Source organism: Neopsephotus bourkii, unplaced genomic scaffold (assembly GCF_033783945.1).
Source record: "Neopsephotus bourkii isolate Nb327-2 ecotype Australia unplaced genomic scaffold, CSIRO-AGI_Nbou_v1 NB_1261, whole genome shotgun sequence".
Taxonomy (NCBI): domain Eukaryota; kingdom Metazoa; phylum Chordata; class Aves; order Psittaciformes; family Psittacidae; genus Neopsephotus; species Neopsephotus bourkii.
This window is the reverse complement of record NW_026901746.1, coordinates 277,200-302,988: the sequence shown is the minus strand read 5'-3', so window position 1 is coordinate 302,988 and position 25,789 is coordinate 277,200. Positions and strand designations below refer to the sequence as shown.

The 25,789-nt window shown below is 47.1% G+C and overlaps 1 protein-coding gene across 1 annotated transcript; it reads left to right on the top strand.

The window, feature by feature from the left end:
- The first annotated feature begins 939 nt into the window (after positions 1-939).
- SLC49A3 (solute carrier family 49 member 3) lies at positions 940-24,754 on the top strand. The gene is made up of 10 exons (XM_061364969.1): positions 940-1,151; positions 9,414-9,572; positions 10,457-10,676; positions 16,520-16,596; positions 16,699-16,836; positions 17,398-17,514; positions 18,975-19,127; positions 20,994-21,151; positions 22,167-22,279; positions 23,666-24,754. Exons 1-10 carry the CDS (start codon positions 1,023-1,025, stop codon positions 23,818-23,820), a joined length of 1,419 nt encoding a protein of 472 aa, XP_061220953.1. The 5' UTR covers positions 940-1,022; the 3' UTR covers positions 23,821-24,754.
- The last annotated feature ends 1,035 nt before the right edge of the window (positions 24,755-25,789 follow it).

The following is a 25,789-nucleotide window of genomic DNA, read 5'->3' as shown; positions in this document are numbered from 1 at the left end:
GTGAGGAACAGCACAAAGGTTTCAAAAAGCTGGGCAAGAGGTGATAAAATGGTCAGCAAGAGTGTCTCGGAGCCATTTCCAGAATCCATTCTCCTGTCAACTCGGCACTCTTGAGGATGAGCAGGGGGTGTGTGGTGATCTGGGAGGGGGATCAAACCTCAGTCTTGTGAGAAAGACATGGAGGCATTATGGATGCTCGTCCACCCTGAAGTCACAGGCCTTGTTCAGGAGTGGAAAAGCCTTTGCTTTGCACCCTTGGTGAGGTTTTCAGAAGGAGGTAACAGCTAGTGCGGGTGTCTGCATTGAACAAAGAATGTATTTCTGTCTGCAGCATAACCAGTCCTGTAAAACCACAACCAAACTGCACATTCCGTGGCTGATAGACCTCTGGGGGTCTGGACCTCTAAGGCATCCTCCTTTTATCCTCCCTTTGTCTTTTTCCTACTGCACAAAGCAATCACCCCTCGGACAAGTCTGTTACCGCAACGGTTCTCCCTCGTACCGCCACCGGTGTCCACAGCCACGGGAGCTGCTGCTGTGGCCGGAGGCGAGAGCAGATAGTGACTCTCACCGTAACGCGGAGCCACCAGCGGGCATTAGCGATGTTGTTGCTGCTGCTGCTTTCACGGCACAGGGGAAAAGCTTTCTCCCCCGTGGGCTGCAGTAGCCCACTATCCCGAGCCCTTTAGCAGTCCCGTTTCAGAGCACTGGGCTCTTCGCCCCTGCCAAATGCGACAGGGCAAACCCGGCTCCCGCGGGAACGGCTCTCGGTTTACCGCGGCTCCCGAGGACGCACCGGCACCGGCACCGCCTCCCGCACGCTGCGGTCCCGACCGTGCCGTGCCCCGCCGTGCTGGGCGGCAGACGGTGGCGCTGCCGGGGCCGCCCCGGAGAGGCCGGCAAAAGCGGCGGGAGGGGCGGGGCGGGGCGGGGCGGCGGCGCGCCGGGTGGGGCTGTCCCGAGCCGAGCCGAGCCGAGCCGTGCTGTGCCGTCTGTGCCGGCCCGAGTCGAGTCGTGCTGCGATGGAGAGTGGCGAGGCAGCGAGCCTGCTGGGAGAGCAGGGCCTGGGCCGGCTGTCTCAGTTCAAGGCATACCGTAGGCGGTGGTTTCTGCTGGCCGCTGTGTGCCTACTGAACTGCTCCAACGCCATGGTAAGTGCGGCGCGGGGCCGCCCGGCCTGTCCGGGACCCGCTGCGCCGCCGAGTCCCCTTAGCTGAGGGGAGCGGGCCGCGGCGCGGCAGGGCGGCGAGGACGCTTCTCCGGAGGGGCGCGCGGGTTGGGGAGGCGGGGGGCAGGAAGGTGTCGGCCGACGGTAGCCCCGGGGTACCCGGGCGGTCGTGAGCGCAGGAGGAAGCGGAGCCGGTCCTGTGTACCGCAGCTCTGGCTGCTGCCACCCGGGGAGGATGGGGTGACAGGGGTCTCCGGAGCCAAAACCACTTCCCATCTCTTCCTAGAAGCAGACGAGCAATCGTCAGCACTCTACCCCGGTGCCCTGTCCTAGATCCACCCCCTCATCCTTGCGGCACCGAGGCTCGGTTGCACTCGAGCAGCGCACAGACGCCTCAGCCCGGCCGTGCTTTAGGGAACGAGAAAGCGGCTTTTCCGTCTGAACTTTGCGTCTCTGGTTACGACTTAGGCCTGAACACCTCTCTTCCGACCGGTGGGATCCGGCGTGTGGAGGGGAGGTGTGGGAAGGGCAGGATGGGGCGGGAAGGTGTGTGTGAGCTGGAAGAGCACAGCAGGAAGTACCGCAGCGCAGCGCAAGTTTGGGATGAAGCTGAGCTCGCTGCCGAGTCCGGTCCACAGGCCGTTGGGAGGAATAGAAAGTACTCAGCGCCTGTGAGGGCCACATATTTCAAACCTAGGAATGTGAGAACAGTGTTGAAATTCTGTGGGTAGAGCAGCAGGAGTTAGCTGTGACTTATTGCTGACCTATGACAGCAGATTTATCTGGTCAGGAAAAGGAGCAAGTAGGTTTCTGTTGCACATACAGAACAGTTTAGGAGCGAGTCTGCGTTAAACATACTGGTCTGTGAATTTCTTACTGCCTACAGGCACTTTATTAAGAAAACCTGAAAAAAGGGGATGACAGATACACCCCCCCCCCCCTCCCCCCCGTTGAACAGATTAAAACCAAATTCAGTAATTTTTTAGATAAACATGTACCAAGTCCTGGTATATGAGGTGGAAGCCCAAATCTTTGCTCAGAAGTCATTGAGGACATTGTCTGATAGTTATCAGACTGATGCAGAATTATTCACGTGCTTGAGGATTACGATGCTGCAAATGCAGGCTGTGTGGCAGACAAGATTAGGCACTGCAACCTGCAGATATTAAATGCTCAGAAGGAAGAACAAGTATTCCATGATGCAAGAGTGCTGGAGTAGATAAATGGGGAAACATAGTGAGAATTTGGCTGTATATGGAAAACAAAAAAAACTTAATGTGACCTCCTCAAGGGAAAATCGGTGTATCCTTTAAGAGTGTAAAACATGTCATGCAGAAGAGCAATGTGAAGCCGTGCTGTTTGCTTGCAGATAAATTGGCACAGCACAAGAACATTAGAAAGAAAAAAACCCCCATCCTGCTAGAAGTGGGCTGTGGCAGCACGGATGATGGAAGCTATACAAAATCTTTACAGGATGTCTTGTCAAACTTTGCTGAAGTATTAACAGTGAAATTGGAGGGTTACTCTAAAAAAAGATACCCTTTCAATGCATCTGTGAGTATAAATGTGTTCCAACTCATGCTGCTGTAAACTTTATAGCCATGAAAGATTGTACGGTTGTCTGTCCCCTTAATCTCTTTCCAACTTCTCGGTTATCTGCAATATTATCTTCCCCCAGTATGAACTTAACGACAGAATTTCACCACTTCAAAATAGGGTGCTTAATAAATATCCCAGGGTGGAAATACAGTTTCTAAGCCATTGCAAAGGTCTGGAATTGCAAGTAGGTTGATGTACAAAGTTGTAGCCAAACATTTCCTGATGCTAAAGGTTCTTCTAAATGTTCCTTATAAAAACCACATTAAAATGGAGGGAGCAGTTAAAAGCCAGTGAAGTCAAAGTGGTTGGGTGCTGTTTAAAAGTTCCAGATGGAAAGTTTAATTTACCAGTCCTATGGTGTGAAAATCGCTTTGCAAGTTAAGAGGTGTCCTTGATTCCTGTGCAGATGTTGCATGCAGCATTTTGTTCTGTGTATACCTGTGTCAGGCTATCTGCAACAGCATGTGATGAGGGGTCACAACTTTGAATTGTCTGACTTGGAAAGAATAGACCAGCTCATGGGCTGGTCCAGGCTTCCAGGATGATGCTTTGTATTCCCTGCTCTTACCTGTGGACATGCGCAGTTCAGTGGCCTTCTGTGTCACTGAAAGTGGCAGACTGGAGACAATCCAGAGAGAGAGAGAGACTGTCAGGAAGACAAGATAGAAACAGCTTAACTGCAGGAACGCACACTTCCATCAAGCAGCAACAGCAGGCTGAGAAAGCAGTGTTTCTTAGTTCAGTCTGTTTTAAAATCATAATGGTTTGGGTTGGAAAGGACCTTAAGATCACCTAATTTCAACCCCCCTGCTATGGGCAGGAATACATTCCACTAGACCCAGTTGCTCAAAGCCCTATCCAGCCTGGTCTTGAACGCTTGCAGGGATGGGGCAGCTGCGCTTGTCCGGACAACCTGTGCCAGTGTCTCACCACCCTCATAGTAGAGAATTTGTTTCGTACATCTATCCTAAGTCTCCCCTGTTTAAGTTTTTAGATTGAACAAAGCCAGGCCAGACCATATGGTGATGAAAGGGGCACTCTTCCCTACTTCCTTCTGCTCCACATTGTGTGAAAACCTGTCTTTAACCAGAGCGCTATGGGGCAAATAAAGCATAAAGGAGGCTTTTACACCAACCATACTAGTTCGTACTTTAATTACTGACCTGAGTTTAAAAGCCACTGGCTCTCTCTGCTGTACAAAGTGGGTACTATCTTGCCAGGGATTGGTTCTCATTTCCTAAATACACCTACTCCTAACTAACAATATAGCGTACGAAGCCCTTGTGTTGTCTTAAGAAGGCCATAAGTAGGCATCAGTATAATTCACTTGCTGCCTCCAGTCCTGGGCAGAAGGGTTGCTCTGACCACAGCTAAGCTTAGATGATTGATCCCAGGCTGTCTTTTGCAGCACTCCTGGTGAAGGGCAACACAAGTCCAAGATTTGTTTTGTCAAACTGATGCTGTGGTTTTAAGTGTGTGGGTTTTTTTAATATGCAGTTTTAATGTTCTAGAGTATTCATAGTGTGCTGACAGTTGCTGTAGCAGTCAACTGCTGAGACAAAGACATCTTCCCTCACTGCTTCCTTCCTATGAAGCTGAACAAGTGAGAACTTTGTGTTTCACAGGAGGAGCTTTTTCTTGCCTTAGGGCTGGGAACAGGGAAATGCACAGAGAACGAAAGAGAGTGTTTCGTGCCCTGTTCTGTGCTTATCAGTGTGAGCAAGCTGGGGAAGAGGAAGGGAGCATAGGTTTGGAGCTGGCTTACATTTGGCCAGGTGTTTCTGACTCACCAGTTTAAAGGACTTCTACCACCTCTTAGTGTACTTGGGAGAGGAAGGAGAGGTATCAAGTGGGGACTGGCATGCTCCAGGGCAGGGCCTGCACACTCCTAGCCTGTGTGCTCCAGCAGTTCCACTGTAGATAGGCATGTGCTCACAGCTCCTGCTGCCTGGCTCTTGTGTCCTGTACTACTCCTGAGAGCTGTAGAGATTAAGCAGGAATTGGACCTATATGAACGTCTTGCCTCTGCCCTTACTTTCTAGGCTGCTGTGTCAGCATGAGTGCCTTCACATGAGGCCAGGGGCTGTTTGCTTCAAGACTGTAGGGTCCTTTTGACCTTGAAGATGAGGACTCCGGTATAAGGTCTTCATAGCCTTACCCTAACCCTAGCCCAGGGAAGGAGGAGGCAGCCTTTTTGTGTCAGAAAGACATCCTACATCACCTTCAAAGCAGTGCTAGGTGAATGGGAGAGAGGCTGCAGGCAGAGCCAGCCTGGGGATAGGCGAGCTCTGCCTCTTACAAAGCAGAACATCCTGTTTCATGTAATTTGTCCCACTGACTCCTCCTTTTCAAGCTTTACAGAAAAGGTATTACAAAGGCATTTCTACACTGTGCACAGCTATACAATATGCCAGATAGTAAAGAACACTACATATTCCAGCCTTAGCTAGCTAATACCACTACTGACATGGCAAAGTGGCTTAATTTGCAACCTGCCTGATTGCATGCACTTTCCATTCTACAAGTCGATTTGCTTTTCACTTTCAGAATCTTGATTTGCTGAAAAGGAGGGCAGACATTGGTTAATAAGTTGCATTTCATGAAAAACAACATTTTTGGTACTGCTTCTGGCAGGACTGTGCCTAGTTATATATGTGATGCGTCAATATATATCACTACTGCTCTTTGAGCTCCAAAAATTCTGAGGCTGTATTTATTTATGCTGCTCACAAACAGCAGCTCACAGCTGCTGCTTACCGAAGTGTAAATTCTGTATGGAGTCCTGCCTTCAGCCATTGCAGACAGAGAATCGGTGGTTCACAGCCCACTGGTTACCTCCTGCAGAGGTGAGAGAGAGGGCAAATGTTGGGCTCCCTTGGAATGAATGGAGAGAAGTTGAGTCCTATAGGTGAAATAGGTCCTGGAGAGTCTGTGCGGGATTGAAAACAGTAAATGCAACGGGGTAGAGGGATGGAACCTGGAGAAGATGGAGGTAGAAAGGACTGAGAGGAGGGGGAAAACTGAAGGGGCTGGGCTGGTACTGGGAGGAAGACAGCCAAATCCATGTTCGAGAATCAGGGGTTTATAAGGGTATCAGAAAGAGCAACAAACTGGCTTAGAAATGGGGGTAGGATGGGAACAGCTGTAACCTGCTCTTGGTTAGAGGATTGCCCAAACAGGCCTACAGTTAGTGGGGGAGGGAGCAGGCAGTTTCTGGAAGGTGCAGGAGAAGAAAAAACAAAAGGTTATCTAGAAGAAAGTTAAACCAAAAGGAGGGAGAGCTGAAAGTGGAGCCAGTACCAGTGTGGGACCGACCTGGGTGCATTTGTAGCCTCAGATGCAAGGCACTCCTTATCTGTGGGGTGCCAAGCTGGGAATTTTGACAAAATTTGCTAAAAGTTTTTTGTTAATTGTAGCAGTGACAAGGTTCAAAAGGGACATCAGCCATAATGGGTGAATGGAAATTGCCTGTCACCATTGGAAGTCAGGAAGAGACATTGACAAGGGGCTGGACTTTCAGTTCTGCTGTTGTGACATCCATTGAGCTGCCTTCTGAGGAGTGCACGTGGACATGGATGTAGCAATACAGTGTGTAACACAGACTCCCCTCAATGCCTCACACTGAAGTTCTAGGTCTGTGTGGCTACACAGGCAATGGAGCTGAGTGCAGTTTGGCCAGACCACAAAGGCTTGTGCAGGGATGAGAGAAGTGTGTTAGACACCCCTGCAAGGACAGAGGTTGCTCTTTTATCTGTCCCAGGAGCAACCAGCCCACACATTCTCTCATCTTTTGCATCTGTCATCTACAGTATGGAACTTTGATAGTGGTTTTGGTGTGGCAAAGCTGAGTGAAGGTAATGGCCCTTGGGGAATGGAGGAGAAAGGAACCTCTCAGTTTCTGCTGTGCTTCTTAAGCTGTTACAGGTCTTAGACCTTGCTAGGAAAAGAGCTGCATCATCCTCACCCTGTTCTGCCTGAGGGAACGTGTATCACAGCAGTCCCTGAGTAACTACCAGCCTTGGCAGAGTTTCAGAAAAAGCATGCAGGAGAAGAGGGCGCAAGCTCCCAGCAGAAGAGCTCACTAACTACTGTGGATAAAGTCATTATAGCTGGGAAAATCCAAAGCAGAAGGTGGCATACTCACTTGCTTAGCATGGCAATTTCACTGTGTTGACAAAATCCGACAGTGCCATCTCTTTCTTGCTGGGTCATCTGGCGGCGACTTTGACCACAGCTGCACCTCAAGCTCCATTGCCCAGTTCTGAATTTCTCTGTTAAATCAAGACAGGCTGAACAGCCCTTGCCTGAATGGGGAAAACCATACTTTTTCATAAAGAAACCCACTTCCTATTCTGAAGAACAAACTCAGGCTTGGGCATGCTGCAGTTTCCCACCTTCTGTGCTCTCACACATGCTAGAACTGGCACTCTTGCTTAGGATAGAAATACAGGGCAGCCAAAATGCTTGGTTTTCAGCAAGGAATGGTTTTGCTAGGTCTAATGGAAACCTGCCAGAGTGCTTGGTCCCAGCTTGCTCAGGTGTATACAGCCACTGAAGGCAAAATGCTGTGCTCTGGCATTTAGGAGAGTGGCATCACTCTTCTAATGATGTCATGCATGGGTGAGTGTCTTGTGTGAAGGAATGGGAAAAGTGAAAATATACCTCAAGCTGGCTTACAAAATGTACCATCTCTTTAATTACACTGTTCCATGTAAGGTATTTCATCACCAGCTCAATCTGGAAGACAGTGAGGAACTGAGAATTGCTGTTGCTGGAAATACACAGATGGGTTTTGTTTAGCAGCAGTGTAGCATCCCATAATCAAACTAATGCTCATGCCTTAGCGATGCTTGTAACATTTAAACAGTTACAATAGCATGAAACATTCAGATTCCTGCCCCAGTATGATGCAGATCAGTTCTGGAAAACAAAGGTGGGTGAAATTTCTTCCTGAGACAAGACAATAACATCATTCCAGTATAATACACTATTTCAAGGAATTTAAAAAAGCTCATTTTACTAGATCTTTGCTGCAAGTCTCCCAGTGACCTGGAACAGCCTCCTTGTCTAACGAGTACAGTTTCTCTCAGCACCCAGCATCTTCATCCACCTGATTGTAGAAGCTGAGTAAACACCAGATCCATCCCCTGCCAGACCTTTGACTGATGCCACGTGACTGTGGGATCAGTCTGAGCCCACTGTGGTGATGTGAGCTTTGTGTTGAAGCAGGAGATTTGGCATGTCAACTCCTTTCAGTGAGGAGCAAAGGGCTAATGCTTGGAGTCCTTGCTAGGGCACTGATGATACATTCAGATTTCTGTTACTGCCATTTATTTATTGCATCCCTGCAAGGAGAAATCTTAGCTAAACAGTGATTTGCATGTGGCTCTTCTCACACTTTGACACTAAAAAAGAAGAAAAGCTCATCTTCACTTCTGCTTCCATTCATTGTGGTAGGTTTTATGGTATCCAGTGTGTAAGAAGTAAACAGGAACACTGGAAATAAGAAGTTGCAGAGCGTAGGGGCACACCTTCCTCTGAGGTTACCCAAGCCCTTTTCAATTATACATTAATGCCGCAGGTGATGCTCTTTGCAGGATGCGGGCTTTGAAGTGGAAGCTTGTGATAGCAGAGAGGGGTACCTGGAAAGAGACAGTGGCTGGAGTTCTTTTGTAAGAAGCTGTAGCTGAAGTTTTTGTTCACGTTTCTGCAAACTTGATCATCTTAAGTATACAACAGCTGTGAGGTCATCTTCTAACAGTGGAGTAGCTTACATTCACATTATTAAAGCCTGTTCTCAGGTTAGGCCACCAGAGAGGGCACATTTTCACAAAGAACCCACAGAAGCATCCTTAAAATTAGGGTAGTACCCTTATTTCTTCCTTGTGGGCAAGATCTCAGGACCTGATTTGAGGATCAAAGCAGGCCCTATTTTTCCCAGAAGAAATCAGAAGCAGACAGCAATCTTATGCGCCTAAAACGAGCTTTAGGGAAATATTTTCAGATCTGGCACTGAAAGGTAAAAATGAATAGTTACTGAATAGTTACCTGTTGTGTTTACATGTTCTGAAGCACTCAATAATGCAGATTCCTAGACCCTTACCTAGCTGTTGAGTGGGTATAAAACAGCATCGAGTAATGTCTTAGCCAACACATAACAAAATTGTCCTTACAAGGTCTCATCCAGGGATTACCAGTAACTGTAAATATCAGCCTCAGTTTAAGAGGCTCTTAGCTGCAGAGAGGAGATGGCAACCTCTGGTTGGTTTATGGTAGCATGGAAGGATTGCTTGTTAGAATTGCTTGCATCAGGTAAGTGCATCAGGGACCAACATACACAGCCAGGGGACAGAAAAAGGTACTGACCTCTGCTCCTGCCAGCTACCAGCAGCAGGACTAGGTGACTGGGGATGAGGTAGTCAAATGGATTTTATGCTCTGGGCCAAAATAACGATTCCAGTAGTAAAATAGTCCTAGCATGAGTAACTGCAGACATTGTGGGTTTGAATTTTTACTACCAGCTTTATTGTAATTTCAAGAAGAAACTAAGATGGCGAAATCCTTCACAACTGAGTCTGAGGGAATGCTACACTTCTGTTCTGGTGGAGGTGTTTGTGTTTACCAGTTTTTGCTTTCTACTCTGCAGCTGTGGCTGACATTTGCTCCTGTGGCTGATAAGACAGCGGTCTACTTCCACATTTCCCTGGAGATGGTGAACTGGCTCTCAGTAGTGTACCTCCTCATCTCGATCCCATTTGGTCTGGTGGCAACATGGGTTCTTGACAGCTTGGGACTCAGATGTGCTGTGAGTTGAACTGTTTTGTTTTCCTGAGGGTGTTTTCACCTAGAGATAGCAGTATGGGAGTCTTGCCAAATAGTGTGGAGAATGAGAATGTTGAAAGCTCTGTCCTGCTTCCCTTATAGCTGTTGCATCACCTCTAAGGTGGGGAGCAGTGGGAAAAATCAGAATAATGTTGCATCCCTACTTGCCTTTTCTTGCTTCAGTTTTTGTTGTCTTAGCTGACAGGGACAGATGCTGTGGGCTGCTCCTACGAAGAGCTTGTTGTAAAAGGGTAGGCTTTGCTGCAGAGAAGTGATAGCACAGCTATTTTGTTTTCAGGGCCAGTTTAAGGAGCAGCGGGGCAGGATGCAAGCAAGGGACCCCTGTAAGCTCAGAGGTCTATGCTAAGCCATCTTGGGATCTCTACACAGTATTCCCAGAAGCAAGAGTGTTGGAGAACGTGGCACTGAAACACTAGTATGCTAGTGGCGTGGATGAGCATTTGCAGCATCTGTAGGCTGAATGACTCATTGCCGTGATCTTTGGATTGTCACATCAAAATATGGGTGATGGTGCAAACTTGCAAACAGAACTTAATTAGTGAACTTTGAATATCTCATCAATTCTGTTACAATATCCTCTGTCTTGCATAATATATTGTGGTGTAGTTCTCGTGTTTGGCCAGGACAGCCACCACGCTCCCTAACGTTTCAGGTAACTCACTGTTGGACCAGGAGCATCTTGTAGTAGCCCAAAGGGGTGGTCTGCAGGCAACTTTGCATGCAGTGGTTACTTACACCCGGTGTCTCCTGTAGTGCATCTGAGACCTGGCTCAAGCTACTCAGTTGTATTAAGTTCTGCACTTCAGGCTTCAGCACACAAATAATGTCTGTTTCTGCTTGCTGCAGGTGATCCTGAGCGCGTGGCTGAACATGATGGGTGGCATCATCCGGGTGTTCAGTGTCCTGAAGTTCCTGAACTTGGGTTCCCAGAGTTACTGGTACCTATTTACTGGGCAGTGCCTCTGTGCACTGGCACAGCCCCTTATAATCTTTTCACCAACAAAGCTGGCAGCACTATGGTTTCCAGACCACCAGAGAGCGACAGCAAATACGATTGCATCAATGTGTAAGTGATAGCTGCAAAGTAATATTGCTGCATTTGTTTGCCTTTCAGAGGCAGCAGGCAAAGGAAACCCTCTGTACTACACCCGTTTGTCCCTGCATATACCGCTCTGTCCAAGACTCTCGTAGCCATGTGCAATAAACCAGCACCTTCAAGGCACTGCAAGACAGCTTTTCCAAGCTGGGGAGCAGGAAGTGAGCCTTAGCCATATCCAGGTGCAGCACTCAAAGTAAGCTACCCAGGCTCCCAACCTCCTTCCTCTCTGCAATGACAAGGTGATCGTACTTGAGTAAATATCATAGAGGCTGGGGATAGTCCTTAGCGTTACTAATTTAATGTCTGTAGTGGCCTTAATTTAGCAACTTGTTAGGAAGGTGTACAAATTGCATTTGATGCCAGTGGTCACAATTGCCAAATTCTGTAACCAGGTAGAGGGAGAGGCTGCTGCAGCAATTCTGTCCACCAGTTCATTCAATAGCAAGTCTCAGTGTATGCACACACAGATAAAATATACTCAGCTGGCCACACAAACATGTTGGACATGCTAAATGCAGCAGGACTATCCATGCAGAAACCACATCTGCCTTGCAAATTGTCTGGAAGCTGAGAAACTGAAGGGGAGGCACCAGCTACACTTGCTCTGATGCCATTCCTCTCTTGCTCTTTTGGGCCCTACTAGAGACATGATACTGCAATTGACAGACCTGTTTCATCCCTCCATGTGACATTCTTCCCAGCAGCGAGAAGAAATCTCTTCCTCCTTTCTCCAAAGACTTGAGAGGTGCCCCAGAAACTGGGCTGGCTCACTGGCTCCAGCTAGGAATCTTACAGTACCTAAATGTGTGGGGCAGCCCCATCTACCCTTCCCTCAGAACAGCCAACAGCCACCTTTTCTCCCTACTGCCCTGGAGTTGGGAAGGCATAGTCATGGAGAATAGGGCAGTAAAGGGGCACCCTTATACAGCTTTTCCAATGCTGCTGGAAACCCAGAGCACAGGCACTGTTGTTTAGTAAGAGTGGATTTATAGTGTCAGAACAAATAAATTCTTCTTGCAGTGCCTTCCCTAGAATAGAATGGACCTGTTGGCCCACCTTGTTTCCCAGGACTCAGACAGACCTTCACCTTGCCTGCTTGAGAAGGAGCGCTGTTGTCTGTGAGGTGTAATACAAGTACTACCAGGGACTGACCACTGGGCAGTTCATCCTTCACTGCCCTGAAGGACCCCACCCTGCAAGCAACTTACTCTTTTTAAGTGACAGAGCAGCCAAAAGGCATTTCTTTCACTTTGTGTAAAAGTGAAAAAAAATTTAAAAAGTGTCCTCAGTCCTTACAGGATCAGATGGATCTAACTGTAGGACAGAATAAAACTGAAGAGCAAGGAACAGTGGAAACCCAAGATGTGAAGCTGTTCCATCTGTGGCATGTTGAGATTTCAGCATGAGGACTGTATGTACAGTGATCATTACCTGCTGCAACACTTGCATATTGCTGTGTAAAGGGCTTCCGCTAATAATGTCTGGCTACACCCATTACTGTGCTGTACAAAATCAGGATTTCATTTCAAGAAAGTTTAAATATTGCCTAGAAGGAGCATCTGCCACAGCCCCAGTAATTTACTCTATGGTTAATTACCTCACTGGCAAATGCCTACATGTTACTTCTTGTCTTGATGCTCCTATCCCCCAGCTACTCAGTCTTGTTGCACCTGTTTGTCAGGTAGTTATGGACAGTAACCTCTTCTCTCCTTTGCCTATAAAGACTGAATGACTTCAACCCAGTCACCTTATGACGTTATTTCCCTTTGCCTCTTCCCATGTGTCTGCATGTTGGTCACTTGAGCTTTTTCTCTTATCTTGCTCCGATTTATCAATACCCATTTCCTGTGTTAGTGCCAGAGAAGCACTCAGCATTCCAGTATTGTCAGTATCACTGCTGCACATAGAAACCAGTCCTACAGCCTCCTGTCAGTATGCCCAGTGCCTCTGGGTAGTCTTGCCTGTGCTTTTGTGACAAAACAAGACCCGGTGGAGCCGCTGAAATCGCTATGACTCAGCTGTTCTTTTGAGTATTTATCCTGTCTTGGTTCTCCCCATCACTTACGGAGACCTACCTACAGAGAAGCAATGCAGGGCTAAGAGCTGGCCTCTGAAGACCATGAGAAATTATCCTGTGTCAGACAGGAAAGACGTGTCTGAGTCCACTGAAGTGGCCTCTGCTTCATGCATAGGATTCTTCATTTACTGTTGTCTGTCAGCATGTCATTTGTCGTTTTCTGCACCCTGCAGAGTTCTAGTGTGTCAACATCACTGTCCACAAAACACACACTCCCATTGCAGAGTACTGCAAGCAAATCCATCAGGACCCCTGGACCATAATGTACAGTTCATTAACTCCAGTGACCTTTTAATTTCTTACTTTTGGCTTATATAATTTCTCTTCTCGGGAAGAGAAGGCAGCTGAAACCCTGTAATTACTCAAATAGTCTCACTTAGTCTCTTAAAATTTAGCCCAATGCTCACATTTCCACCCCTATTCCACACCTTCGGGAACTGCTTCAGCATGCTGATAGTTCATGGAAACATATGACAGTAATTTTCAGGCGGTCTGTTACGATGCCCAGACACATTTTACCCCAACAGAGAAGCTTTAATCCATCTCCTTGGAAACTGTTGTTTAATTGTGTCTGCCTACTTAGAAGCAGGCAAGATTTCACCAGGATCATAAGCTAGTACTTTCCCAAACACAGAACAGAAATTCTATGGTGGTTGTGTTCTGTGGCACTGTTAATGATGCCTTAGCAGAATTACAGAACAGATGAGGTTAGAAGGCACCTCTTGGTCTTGTCCAACCCCCTTCTCAAGTAGAGTTGACTAGAACAGGTTGCCCAGGTTTTGGCTGTGTCCAAGGGTGGAGATGTTGCAACTTACCTGAGCAGCTTGTTTCAGTGTTCAAACACTGCTACAGGAAAAAAGTTTATATTCAGATAGATTCTCTGGTGTTACAGTTTGTGCCCATCGCCCTCTTACCCTGCCACTGGGCACCAGTGAGAAAAGTCTGGTTCCCTCTTCTGTACAATCTCTGATCAAAGTTCTTTACTACAGGCTGAACAGTCCCAGCTGTCCCAGCCTCTTTATGTGTGAGAGATGCTCTGTCCCTTAATCATGTCTTTAGCCTGTGACTGGGCTTGCTCCATTAACTACGTATCTTTCTTGTACTGAGGAGCCCAGACAGGACTTGGCACTCCAGATGCTTCTCACCAGGGCTGAGTAGAGGGGAAGAATCACCATCTTTCACGTGCTGGCAGTGCTCTGCCTAATGTAGACCAGGATGCTCTTGGACACCTTTCTGCAAAGGTGCCATGCTGGCTCATGCTACACTTGCAGTCTACCCATGACCTTCTCTGCAAAACAGATTTCCAGCAGCTTTTCCGGGCTGATCAGTCCCAGCTCTCAGTCTCACATGACAGAGGCTCAAGTCCCTTAATCATCTTTTTGGCCCTTTGGACCAGTAAGTGCATGTCTCCCTCACACTGGGGAGCCCAGAACTGGACACAGTACCCCGGATGTGACCTCACTACTGCCAAGTAGAGGGGAAGGATCACCTCCTGCTTATAATACTCCGCCTAATGCAGTCCAGGATGTTGATGGCCTTCATTATCATGACGTGGTGTTGCTGGTTCATGGTCAGCTTGATGGCCGCCAGGATCTTTTACCCCATATCGTATCCTTCTCTGCAGAGCTGCTTTACATTTGGTCATCCCCAGTGTGTACTGGTGGAGGTGGTTATTCCTCCCCAGGTGCAGGACTTTATGTTTTCTCTTGTTGAACTTCACAAGGTTGAGCCTCTTGAGGAACCTCTGAATGGCAGTGTATCCATCTGTTCTGTCAGCCGCTCCTCACAGCGTCACACTGGCTGTGAGTGCACTCTGCCCTGTCGTCCAGGTTTTTCTTCAAGGTTAAACTGTATTGGCCTGAGTACCAACCGTATCAACCCCTGGGGTGCACCACTAGTGACTGACCTCCAGCTTGACTTCATGCCAGTGACAGTAATCCTCTGGGCTTAGCTGTTGAGTTGGCTTTCAGTTCATCTCACTGTCCACTTACCTAGCCAATACTTTGCTAGCTTGTCTATGAGGATGTTATGGGAGACAGTATCAACAGCCTTAGTAAAGCTGAGATAAAAAACATCCACTGCTCTCCATTCATCCACCCAGCCAGTCATCTTACTGTAGAAAGCTAAGCATTTCTCCTTTGCTGACTACTACTGCTCACTTTGTTGTCCTTCATGTACCTGGAAACGGTGTCCGGGATTAGTTGTTCCATGAACTTTCCCAGGGGTCAAAAGGAGATTGATAGGCCTGGAGTTCCCTGGATTCTCCTTATTGCTATTCTTAATGACAGGAGTGGCAGTCACTCTCTTCCGGTCCTCGGAAGCCTCTTGAAATTGCCATGACCTACCTTTTAAAGATAACCAAGAATGGCCTTGCAGTGAAAACAGTCTGCTCCCTCAGCATTCGTGGGTGCATCCCATCATCCCATGGACTCTGAATGTCTGGTCTAGTTAATGTTCCCTAACATAGTCCTCCTCCACTAAGGGTAGATCTTCCTTGCTCCAGACTTTAACTTTTAGTCTCAGGGTTGAAGGCCAGTCTTACCAGTAAAGACTGAGGTGAAGAAGATATTGACTACCTTGGCCTTTTCCATGTCCTTTGTCACCAGGTCTCGTGCCCCATTTGAGCAGGCTCACATTTTCCTTAATCTTCCTTTTGCTGCTAATGTAGAAGCCATTCTTACTGCCCTTCACATCTCTCACCAGACTCGATTCCAGGTTAGCTTTGGTTTTCTCAATCCCATTCCTACAGACTAGTAAAAAATCAATTTTCACTCATTTGACTGTTTGCAGAACGTCACCCTAAAAGTTAAAATAATGTCTCCTGGAATTTTAGACATTCCCAGGCTGAGTCCCAGCAGTACTGCTTCACACACTGCTCAGCTCTAGCCCTGTAACAATGCAACCCCCTACTCCAGTACAGGCAACCGTACTGGATTTTCTTGTGCTACGTAATTTTTGTAGTTGGTAGCAGAGATAATCTTGTATGGCAGCTTGAGCTTTACTGGGGAAATATATTGGCTTGAAAGGTGTCAATTTAGAGAGCTGTCACAGCGTTTTCCTGCTTTTCATGTCTTTTGTCAAATAAGACCAGTGGCATCCTCGTGACCATCACGAATAGCATTGCCAACATCTTAAGGGAGGTCCTCTGTCCACATCTGAAGAGCTGTGTCCCGTTATAGGCTCCTCAGTACAAGAAGAACATGGATATATTAGTGTAAGTCCAATTAAGAGCCGCTAAGACAATTAAGGCAACAGAGCATCTGTCATGTCAGCCAGGGCTGAGAGAGCTGGGACTGCTCACCCTTGAGAAGGCTCAGATCAGGAGGATCTTATCCATGTGTATATATACCTGATGGCATAGGAGCAGTAAACAATGGAAAGTTCTAATTGTTTCTGCTGCTATATAACATCAGCACAGATGTCACAGGCTTGTCCATCTTCATTTTGTTCCTTCAGCTTAGCATTTACTGAGGCAGCTTTGTGAGGGTTAGGACACTGTAATTTATAGATGAGAACCAATCTGTAGGGAAACAGATTGAGACAATGGGCTTCATGGGGGTGAGGGAGCACTTCTCCAAGTGTTGCCTTCCTGGTTTCTCCCTTTATATGCCTCTTTCTGTCCTTATTCATTGCTTTGCTGCACACTGCAGCTCTGGTGCTTACTGGCAGTAGGGGTGGACAAACGATTCTGACTACTTGTATGAAAAAGTGTCTCTCTCTTATTTCCTTCCAGCCAATCCCTTGGGTATTCTAGTAGCAAATGTGCTGTCACCTGCACTAGTGCCTGAAGGAAAGCGCATCCCATTGATGGTAAATGAAGACTACTTTAATCAGCCAGCTGGGCTAATAGATTTATTTGGAAGCAGTGGTGATGGAAAGATTGTTAACATGTCTTTACTTTGTGTTGTTTAGCTGGGTGTTTATGCCGTCCCGGCAGTAACAGCTTGTGCTCTGGCAACTGTGGGGATTCATGAGAAGGTGCCTCCAACACCTCCTTCAGCCAGTGCCACTACCTCTACTTCCCAGCCATTCCTCGCAGGGCTCAAAATGGTAAGTGCTGTAGCACAGAGAGAGACCCATGCTGGAGTGATGGATTCAGCCCTGCTAGACAGGGATATGCTGGGGAATCTGCTGACAAAGCAGACACTGAACTGCACTCCACCAGACCTGCCATGGAAAGCTCCCTGAAGGAGACCAGGATTCCTTCCTTCCTTCCTTCCTTCCTCAGGGAGCAGAAGCTGCTCACAGCAAAGCTGTAAGAGACGCTCTCTGACCATACAGCTGTGGCCTGGCTGCCATTTGGCTAGCCCAGACAGGCACAGCTGGGCTCGTCCAAGAGGACTACTTAACCTGAGCCTTCTGAGCAGCTGAGAGAGCACATGGCAAAATGAAGGAAGAATGTGGGCACTGAAGAGACCATTCCTGCCTGTATTTGAACTTGTTCTCTGGCTGAAGTGACAGGAGAGAGCCAAAATGCTCAATGATTGTGGGGTTGCCCTGTCAACATTTCCAAACGAGGGGTCAGAGCCACTGACCCTCAACTCTACTGTTACAGTCAGGCCTTTTTTCCCCCTCCACTTATTTAAATTATATGTTAACTTCTTTCTCTAGCTCCTGAGAAACAAGCCATACATCATCCTGGCAGTGTGCTTTGGAGGAGGAATTGGGATGTTCACCTGCTTTTCAGCTCTGCTAGAACAGATCCTTTGTGAGAAGGGGTATTCAAATGTGAGTCTCCCTTCTTTCCTGCCCGTGCCCACATATCATAAAAAAGACTTTCCCTGACAAGGAACTCTGAGCAAAATGAAGACAGCTGAATACGGTGCACTGATAATATTTGCTCATATTATCTAACATAGATAGTATGTTAATCCAGAGCACAGTCTCTCAGTATAGAGGCTGATCTGCATTTCCGTTACTGCCCATGGTCAGGCTCCCATTTGCAAATGAAAACCCTTTACTTATCAAACACTTCCCCAGAATAGGATGGGGCCCTGGCAGGCACTAGAGTGAAACTGAAGGCAGGATGATGCAAGTACCTTTTCCTCTTTGCAGTCTTTCATGAAGCCAGGGCAGCAGATGAAGTCACAGGTACTGTGACAATTATTTCCCCACCCTTCCCATGACTCTGGCCAGGTGCTGCTTTTACGGTTGAGCAGAGTTTGTGCACAGCTGATTCCTCCTGCTTGCTCCCTGCAATAGCAAGGGTCTGCCCCAGTTCCTGCATTTCCCCTGAGGCAGGCAGCACTTCAGTCCTGATCATTGTATTCCCATGGAGGTTTTCTTAAAACACCCCTCCAGCTTTTGTATCTGCACATCCACACCTCTGGTCTCTGTCCACTCCCTCCCAGCTTCCAGGTCTTATTCCTGGCCCAGTACTCTCTAGCCAGGTCACATTTGCACACTCCATTGGCTTTTAAGTGAAATTTTTTTAAACTTTGTACCCTTGCTTTGTGTGCATCACAGTGCCTTAGTCTATGTGTGACTTGCTTGTCCTGGCCATTTAGCCCACAGAAGCTGTTCCAGATACCCTTTCCTTCCCGTCTGCCCCTGAGGCTCCAAAAAATGTTTACCCAAATTTGTTAAAGCTTCCCTGCTTTCAGAATTGGTTTCTGCATTTGAATTTTTATGGAGCTGAAGGAGGAGGACAACGTCATTGCAGGCAACAGAGCATGTACCCCATACTACTGCTCACTGGCTCTCTAATTAGACCTCCTTGCTACAGCCAGGTGATGCTATGTCTCATCTAATACATTTTGGGGCTGTCTGCCTTGTGGTCCCTGGTAAGAAAAGGGTCAGGGGCATGATTATAAACAGGAGCAGATCCCAAAGCAGTTGGATCTGTTACCAAGTGTGGACAAATCACCTGATTACCCATAGAGTATAGTCGCATGCATGGGCTGGAGCATTTAGTGCCAGGGAACTACTGCTATGCAGCCAGCTTCCCTTGCTAGGTTTGCAGGGACCTGTCGTCCATAGAGACCTTGGGAGTGCTGTGCCCTGGCTGTCCTCTCACACTTGTAGCAGCACCTCAGCCCTGTTATTTGCAACCCTAAGGAGGCCTCATGTATTGCAACAGGCCAGGAAGCTTCTCCTACCTTAGTAGCAGCAGGCAGAAGGGTCAGTGACACTAAAACCTCTTTCCTGACTGCTCTGGTTGCTCAGTTACTTGTTCTTCTGCCCTCTAGGAATTTGCTGGCCTGAATGGTGCACTGTTCACACTGTGTGGTTTGTTGGGTGCTTTCCTGTTAGGCCTGTATGTCGACCGGACAAGAAAGTTCATAGAGTCCACCAAGATTTGTTTCTGTTTGAGTGCACTTGCCAGCATCGTATTTGCAGTGGTGAGTTCTTCCTTGCTTTGCACCATAGCTGTGGACTCAGTTCTGTTGCCATTGGATAAATCATCAACTCAAACCAAGGTTATCTGATGTCACAGTATTCAATAAGCCACCTGTTATGCTTTGAGATGATCCTGCTTGGCTACAAATGTTTTAAAGAAAAACCCTTTACTGAGGATTTCACAGTCACTGTGGAGCCTGAGATATATCCAAGGTATAAATAAATTGCCATAATTTTACTTGTTCACATTGGATCACCATGTTTGTTTACTGTCCCTAAGACCACTCTTCCCCAGAAAGATGGAATTACTAAATACTCATCTTACAAAAAGTGAAAAAGACTGACATAGTTTTCCCAACACTTGTTTTCAACAATGGTGGCTGCCAAGAGTGTAAGATCAGCAGAAAGGACCTAGTTATGTGTCTGTTTCTGCAGTAGTTCCTCAAGGAATACAAGAGGGAGGCAGAAAAAGGAGGCACTTGAATCCAGCCAGGAGAGGAATGCAGAACCTGGAGATTTTATCCCATGGAGCTGGAGTGCAAGTACTGCAGTTGAGCATAGTCATTGCCAATGGGAGCCATCACCCAGCAGGAACCTGAGCATGAGGCAGAGGACTCCTAGCAGTGCAGAGGATCCAGACTGGTGCAGGACTCTGCTTTTTCAATAGACTTGTGCTGTGCATTTCTCTGTGTGTTGAAAAATTCAGAGTTTCAATACAGCATGATCACATGTCCCCCTGGGTCAAGATCCCAGTGATGTTAACTCTACTTTGAAGAGTTAGACAAATGCAGTGCCTTTCTCAGTGTAGGACAAGATGCCTAAAGCAAACCGTTCATTTCCCTGCTTAGTACTTTGGCATTTGTTAGGGGAATACTCTGAATACAAGTCAGCATGCCTGGGCTCAGGTAAAGCACGGCACAGGCAAAAGACTAGACCGTATCAGGATCAACAAGCAGACCTTTCCATTCTTCCCTTCTCTCCACCACATTCGTCCCATACAGATGGGATGTTCAGAGTAGTAAACCAAAAAAACACCTCTTCAAATCTGCTTGATGCCTTGATGCTTTGAACTCAGATTCCAGACACAGTTTTCCTTGACTGTACCAGTTCAGCTGCAACAGGCCTGATGCAGCTATGCCAGTTCAGAGACGTCATGTTCCTCTGTATGACATTCTTACATGATTAAGGAATGAGGTATCGGCACTGTGGCTGCAGGATATATGGCTTTTTCTTTCTAGCATTGGTTGGACAAGGCCATGCTCTTTCCTCAAGAGTTAGGGACAAGGCTGTTCTAGGCACTAAACTGATCTTGAGGGTTTATGAATGTTTTGGGGCTGATTTTTTTTGTTTGCTTTGTGGGGGCTCTTTGTGGTAAAACCCCAGTGTTACAAACATGAGGCTGCCGTGATAAGGAATAATTTCCCTTGTCACTGAGCTGCTGCAACTGTGGAATAGTTTTCCTTATCAATGTGCTGCAGCAACCCAGTGAATTGTCACATGTAACCCAATGCAAACACCAATTCTTAAATGTCAGCTGGACCTAGGAGGAAGTTGTGTGTTTCAGTTGGTGCTAGTATGCTTCTGATAGGTTACTGACCAGGAAGTCAAGTCACAGATACATGACCACACTACTGCTTTTCAGGTAATTCTGGTGATCCTGTCTCTTCTTGCTTAAATTCAACAGGTAAATCTCCATCATGTAGCCATTTGTTGACTTCAGAGGGTTTGGAGGTAAAAGATTTCAGGAACATATAGGGAAGGTACTAGTGAGAACAGAGTCCTTAGGACTTCCTGCAGGTTATGGTTTCAGAGACTTTCTGTGCAGCTGTGCTGACACTGAGATTTTGTTGTTTCTCTTCTGCCTGCAGACTTCTCGGTTCAGAAACCAGGCTGTCGTGCTGGCCATCACCAGTTCACTCTTTGGTTTCTTTGGTTTTGCCATCTATCCTATTGCCATGGAGCTGGCTGTGGAGTGTTCCTACCCCGTGGGAGAGGGTACATCTACAGGCCTGATTTTTGTTGCAAGGTAAGTAGGCTTGGGTTTGAACACATATGTACTCACACACAGAGGTGGGGGGACAAACAAATAAGAGTGAGGACATCAGTGGTAGCCACTGGTTGCACTTCCTTCTGGTGTCCATGCACATGCCATGATAAGGGGGAAGCTAGCTGCCTGAGCCATAAGAGCTGAAGAGCTAAGATTTTAAAGGAAGGAGGAGCGTGTGAAATTGGTGCAAGAAAAGCAAGAAGGAATATGAAGGTCTCCCTTGCTTGGAACAAATCAGGATTTAACCATGCCCAGCATCACTTAACCTTTGAAGCAGATGGGGTCTATGTGCCTGAAAGGGGCACTCATTCCCATGGCAGTACAGGGACTTGACAGGTCCCATTGCTCTGCTGAGGGAGATGGGGCTCATTACTCAGAGGGCAGCTGGCCACAACAGATGGGGTGGTGACCGTCCTTCCTGTGGTCAATTTACATGCCTAGGGTTGGCACTGGACTACAGCAGGAATGACTTGTTGGAGCCCTAAGCAGATACGCATGGCCTGGTGCCATATATGTATGTCAGGTGGAGCTGCAGAGGCAAGAACATCAGTCAAAGAGGGGCATTGAAGGCTGTTGTCTCCCACTTGCTGTAGACTTCGTTGCCTCGTTCATAGCCAGCCAGCTATGAATTAGGAAGAAGCTGAAGTCGTTGCCTGACTTCCTCCCATCCTCAGTCCTGCAGTGAGAGGTATTTTTAAGTATCTGTCCAGTGATTAAGCCTCAGCTCCGTGACAGCTGTAGTTCATCTGCGTGCCTCTGGAGGGAACGTATAGTGCTCCTACCACGCTGCCACCATCTGGAGTGTGCTGAAGGGCTGACCTGGATACCGTGTGAGCAAGGGCCAGTTAACCAAGCACCTGGCCCAGAGGAAGCTGGTAGTAGCTTTCTTTGCTCCAGAACGGGGCTTCATGTTCTTCTCACTGGGGAAGCTGGGCTTGTCTGCAGCACTGATGAATCACGCAGGTGTCATAACCACACTGTCTTCTCCCCACAGCCAAATTGAAGGTGTGATTTTAATGATTCTGCTACAAGCTCTCACTGTCCGTGTTTCTGAGGATCCATCCTCCACCTGTGCCCTTGACCAGGATGGAGCCCTGGACTGGACAAGTATGTATATCCTTAGGAAACTATGCTGGACGCTTGGTTGCACCCCGTGTGCCCCCACTTTCCTGCAGGTCTCAGTGTGAGTGAGCCTGCAAGACTGATGCCTGTGGTAGCCTCTTAGCCCCCTTTCCCAGTCTGATGGTGCACTCCTTGCTGCTCCTGCTAAATCAGGCTTGCAAAATTGGAATGGGAAGACATCTAAGGTGCCATGGATGATGCTGCTGACTCTGGGTTAAAATTTCTCTTACGGCCAGCCTGCAGTGATCTGACCACCAAGCTAGAAAGCAGCTGTTCCAGGGGGTAAGACACTGTCCATGTAGCACAGCCTATGCTGCTTTGCAGAGTGAGTGGCCGAGACTACAAAGGCTTTGATTGAAAGCTTCTTCCCTTGCTTCTGCATACACGGCTGCCTCTTTGTAACATGCCAGTGCAGCTTTGTTTTGACTTATTCCATATTCCAAACAGCAACTGCAATGAACAGGAGCACAACTGTGTTTTCACTGCGGGCTAAAAAACCCTGGTCTTGATCTCTTGGCTGGTTCATATTTACGTAATACTGACTCTTGAGTTCCAGGGACACACCATAAGACAAAGGTTGGCTCACATGTCTGAAGGCTGAACAGAAGCTCCATAGAACAAGCTCCACTAGCTGTCAGGGAACAAGATTCACAATAACTGCCCCCTAAAAGCAATTTGTTTTTTGTCTGAAAGCATGCAACTCTCCATCTTGTCAGATCAGAGCTGGATGTCATGATAGGAACCCATCCTGCTCATCTGTGGTCTGATATTCACAGGGACATCTGTGGAGAAAGGCATGGAGGTGTTTATCTGGGACACTGCTGGAATAAGAATGTAACTACTTCCAGGTCTTTTTGCATAGCCTTTTTAGATGTACTTTTTTTGTTTGTTTGTTTTTAAATTCAGAAAAGATTCTTTCAACACAATTTTTTCTTTGATTGAGGTTTATCCTTAGTGAACCCTCAGATGATACAAGAAGTACTACCTGTGTGGACCCATTGACTTACAAAGTTCAAGTGTTTTGATTCAGTCTTTCTCATAATTTTGTTCACCATTCCCCAACAAACAAATATATTCACATAACCCCTCACAAACACATTTGGTGCACTAGTGTAAGACCTCCAATCTGTGGGGTTATGCAGAACAAGAATCCTGGAAACCTCCCGCATTTCACCAAAATCCTGTGCCAGTGTTGCATGGACGAGGTTTGGCTGTTAGTAGACTGGCACTGCTCTGCTGTGAGCTGCATGCTGTCTTCAGGGGTAGTCTCAGGAGGTGGTCACTCAGGCTGTGCAGGTGCTGGGAGCTGACCTTGACACTTCTGCACCCATGGGGAGTTGGGAAATCACTAAGTGTGTGTCTTCCTTGCAGCTCCAGTTCTGGTGCTGGCTGGCCTCTGCAGTGCTATGGCTTGTTTCTACGTCATCTTCTTCCACACTGACTACAAGCGGCTCCGTGCTGAGACAAACAGTGGTGATTTGGCTAAGGCAGAAGATACAGCAACAGCAGATGTTCCTGAAGCTTAGCCAGGACAAAAAGGGGATGCCAAGGGCCTAGTAAGGGAAGAACTCATGTCTGTGGGCAGGGACCATGACTACAAATGCTCAGCTGGCACACTGGGGTATCGGGGTCCTGTTGCATAACAGGCCAGGGCTAGGGCAGAGTCACTGGAGCACCTTTGCTATGCTTCTCCCAATGTTGTACTTATTTGTGAGTCTGGGCTGTAAGAAAGGCTGTTCTGCCAGAAAGGTCAAAGTGGAACTGGACAACTATGCAGGAAACATGGTTAGCTGACTTGAGGGAAGGTAAAAATATGTTGCAGAGGAGAGGAACATTATATTTCAGCCATCTTGTTAATTTTCATGTACTTGGATTGTGGGGGTGGGAGGAAGCTTTCAGAGGGGTGGAAGCCATACCTGTCACAGACCTGGTGGAAAACTGTTTAAGAACTGTCGTTCTTGCACAGCACAGCAACTCTTCTGCTCTTGAGTTTGGAGCTAATTATGCCTCTTAGCTAACGGGCAGTAGGAGCTAGAACAACCTTCCACTGCAGCAGGTAAGTGTAGGTATGTGATCTGCAATACAAGCCTGTTCCAATGAGCCACTTTGTCCACTCCTACAAACAGGAAAAGAACAGCCTTGCCTACAGTGCTGCCTGTGAAAGCAAGCAGCAGAAGTTAAATATGGCAGCATTTCTCACCTTTCTGGTGTCCTGACAGATGCTGAGACATTCAGGATAAGCTTGTTCTACTTCGTTTTCTGTTCCTTCTTCACCTCTCCTGCAATTCCAATGGTTTAAATTTTCCATAAGAAGATGAACTTGCTCGTCTAAGATTCAGTAGGTCACCTTTCCCGAGCAAGTCATGCTCTCCTATAGGGGAACACTGAAGAGGACAGCTCACTTTTAGGGGAATGACAGAGCAGTGCCTAATGAGGTGGAAGCTGGCAGAACTAGCAAAGGTGACCTGTCATGTTTCTGCAGATGATAGGGGCTTTTGGGAGGAGACCAAGTAAGAACTTCTGCAGTACTTCTACAGCAGTTCATTGTCCTGCGTAGGTGTTCAGGTGTAGATGTATAACCTGACAGACAACTTTTCACTCTGTAGTATTAACAGAGGTAAAAAAAAATAATAAATAGGTGGGACTTGGTGATGCTTCATACCATGCATTTTGCAAGGGGATCTGAATACTTGCTGATTAAGGAAACTTGATGCAAATTGGACCGCTGGCTTTGCCCAGTCCAGACAGAAGATAATCCCAAAGCAGAGAATGTACTTTCCATGAGGAACACTGTACAGATCGTTCTTTCAGTGCCTGAATTATCTTCCCCATTAGCAACTGGAAAGCTCTCCCTTTGTAAAACACCTAGCTGCATCCTTTCAGGGAGCCTGCTAGTCCCTACAGCTCAGTCTTGCTCTCACCAGTAAGCACTGTCAAAAGGAGCAGGAAGGAAGTCTGGTGAAAAAAGATCAGTTTGGACCTGTTGGAAGAATGAGGTTAGCTGTCTTTTCTGAAACTAGCTGGTCAGTTCTTCAGCCCTGGGCCTAATACACTGAACAAATTAACAACAAATTTACCTGCCACTCCTGAGTCCTACTGTACTGGGAAGCAAGAAACACTTTGTACTTTATAGTTTCATATATTTACAAATACTTGTTTTTAATAAAGGGGTTTAAATAAAGGTTTAAGAAAATATTAATATTTTATCAACATGTTAAACTAATAAAAGTATTTTTTAGATGTAAGGGTGCATCAGATCTGCTATGTAGCACAAACCAGAGGTCTCTGTATTTGCCAGATGTGCATTAAGTTGTACACAAAATGATGTGGTGCCTCAGAACCTCAAAATGACTGTGTGAAATTAGCTGTAGGTTAAACTAGAGTTAGCTTTATTTGAAAGCCAGGTTAAAGTAGCGAGGAAGTACTCCTCCAAAATGTCTCCAAAATTTGTCATTGTCCTGGTCAGAGAGTCTGCCTTGCACCAGAAAGACACTC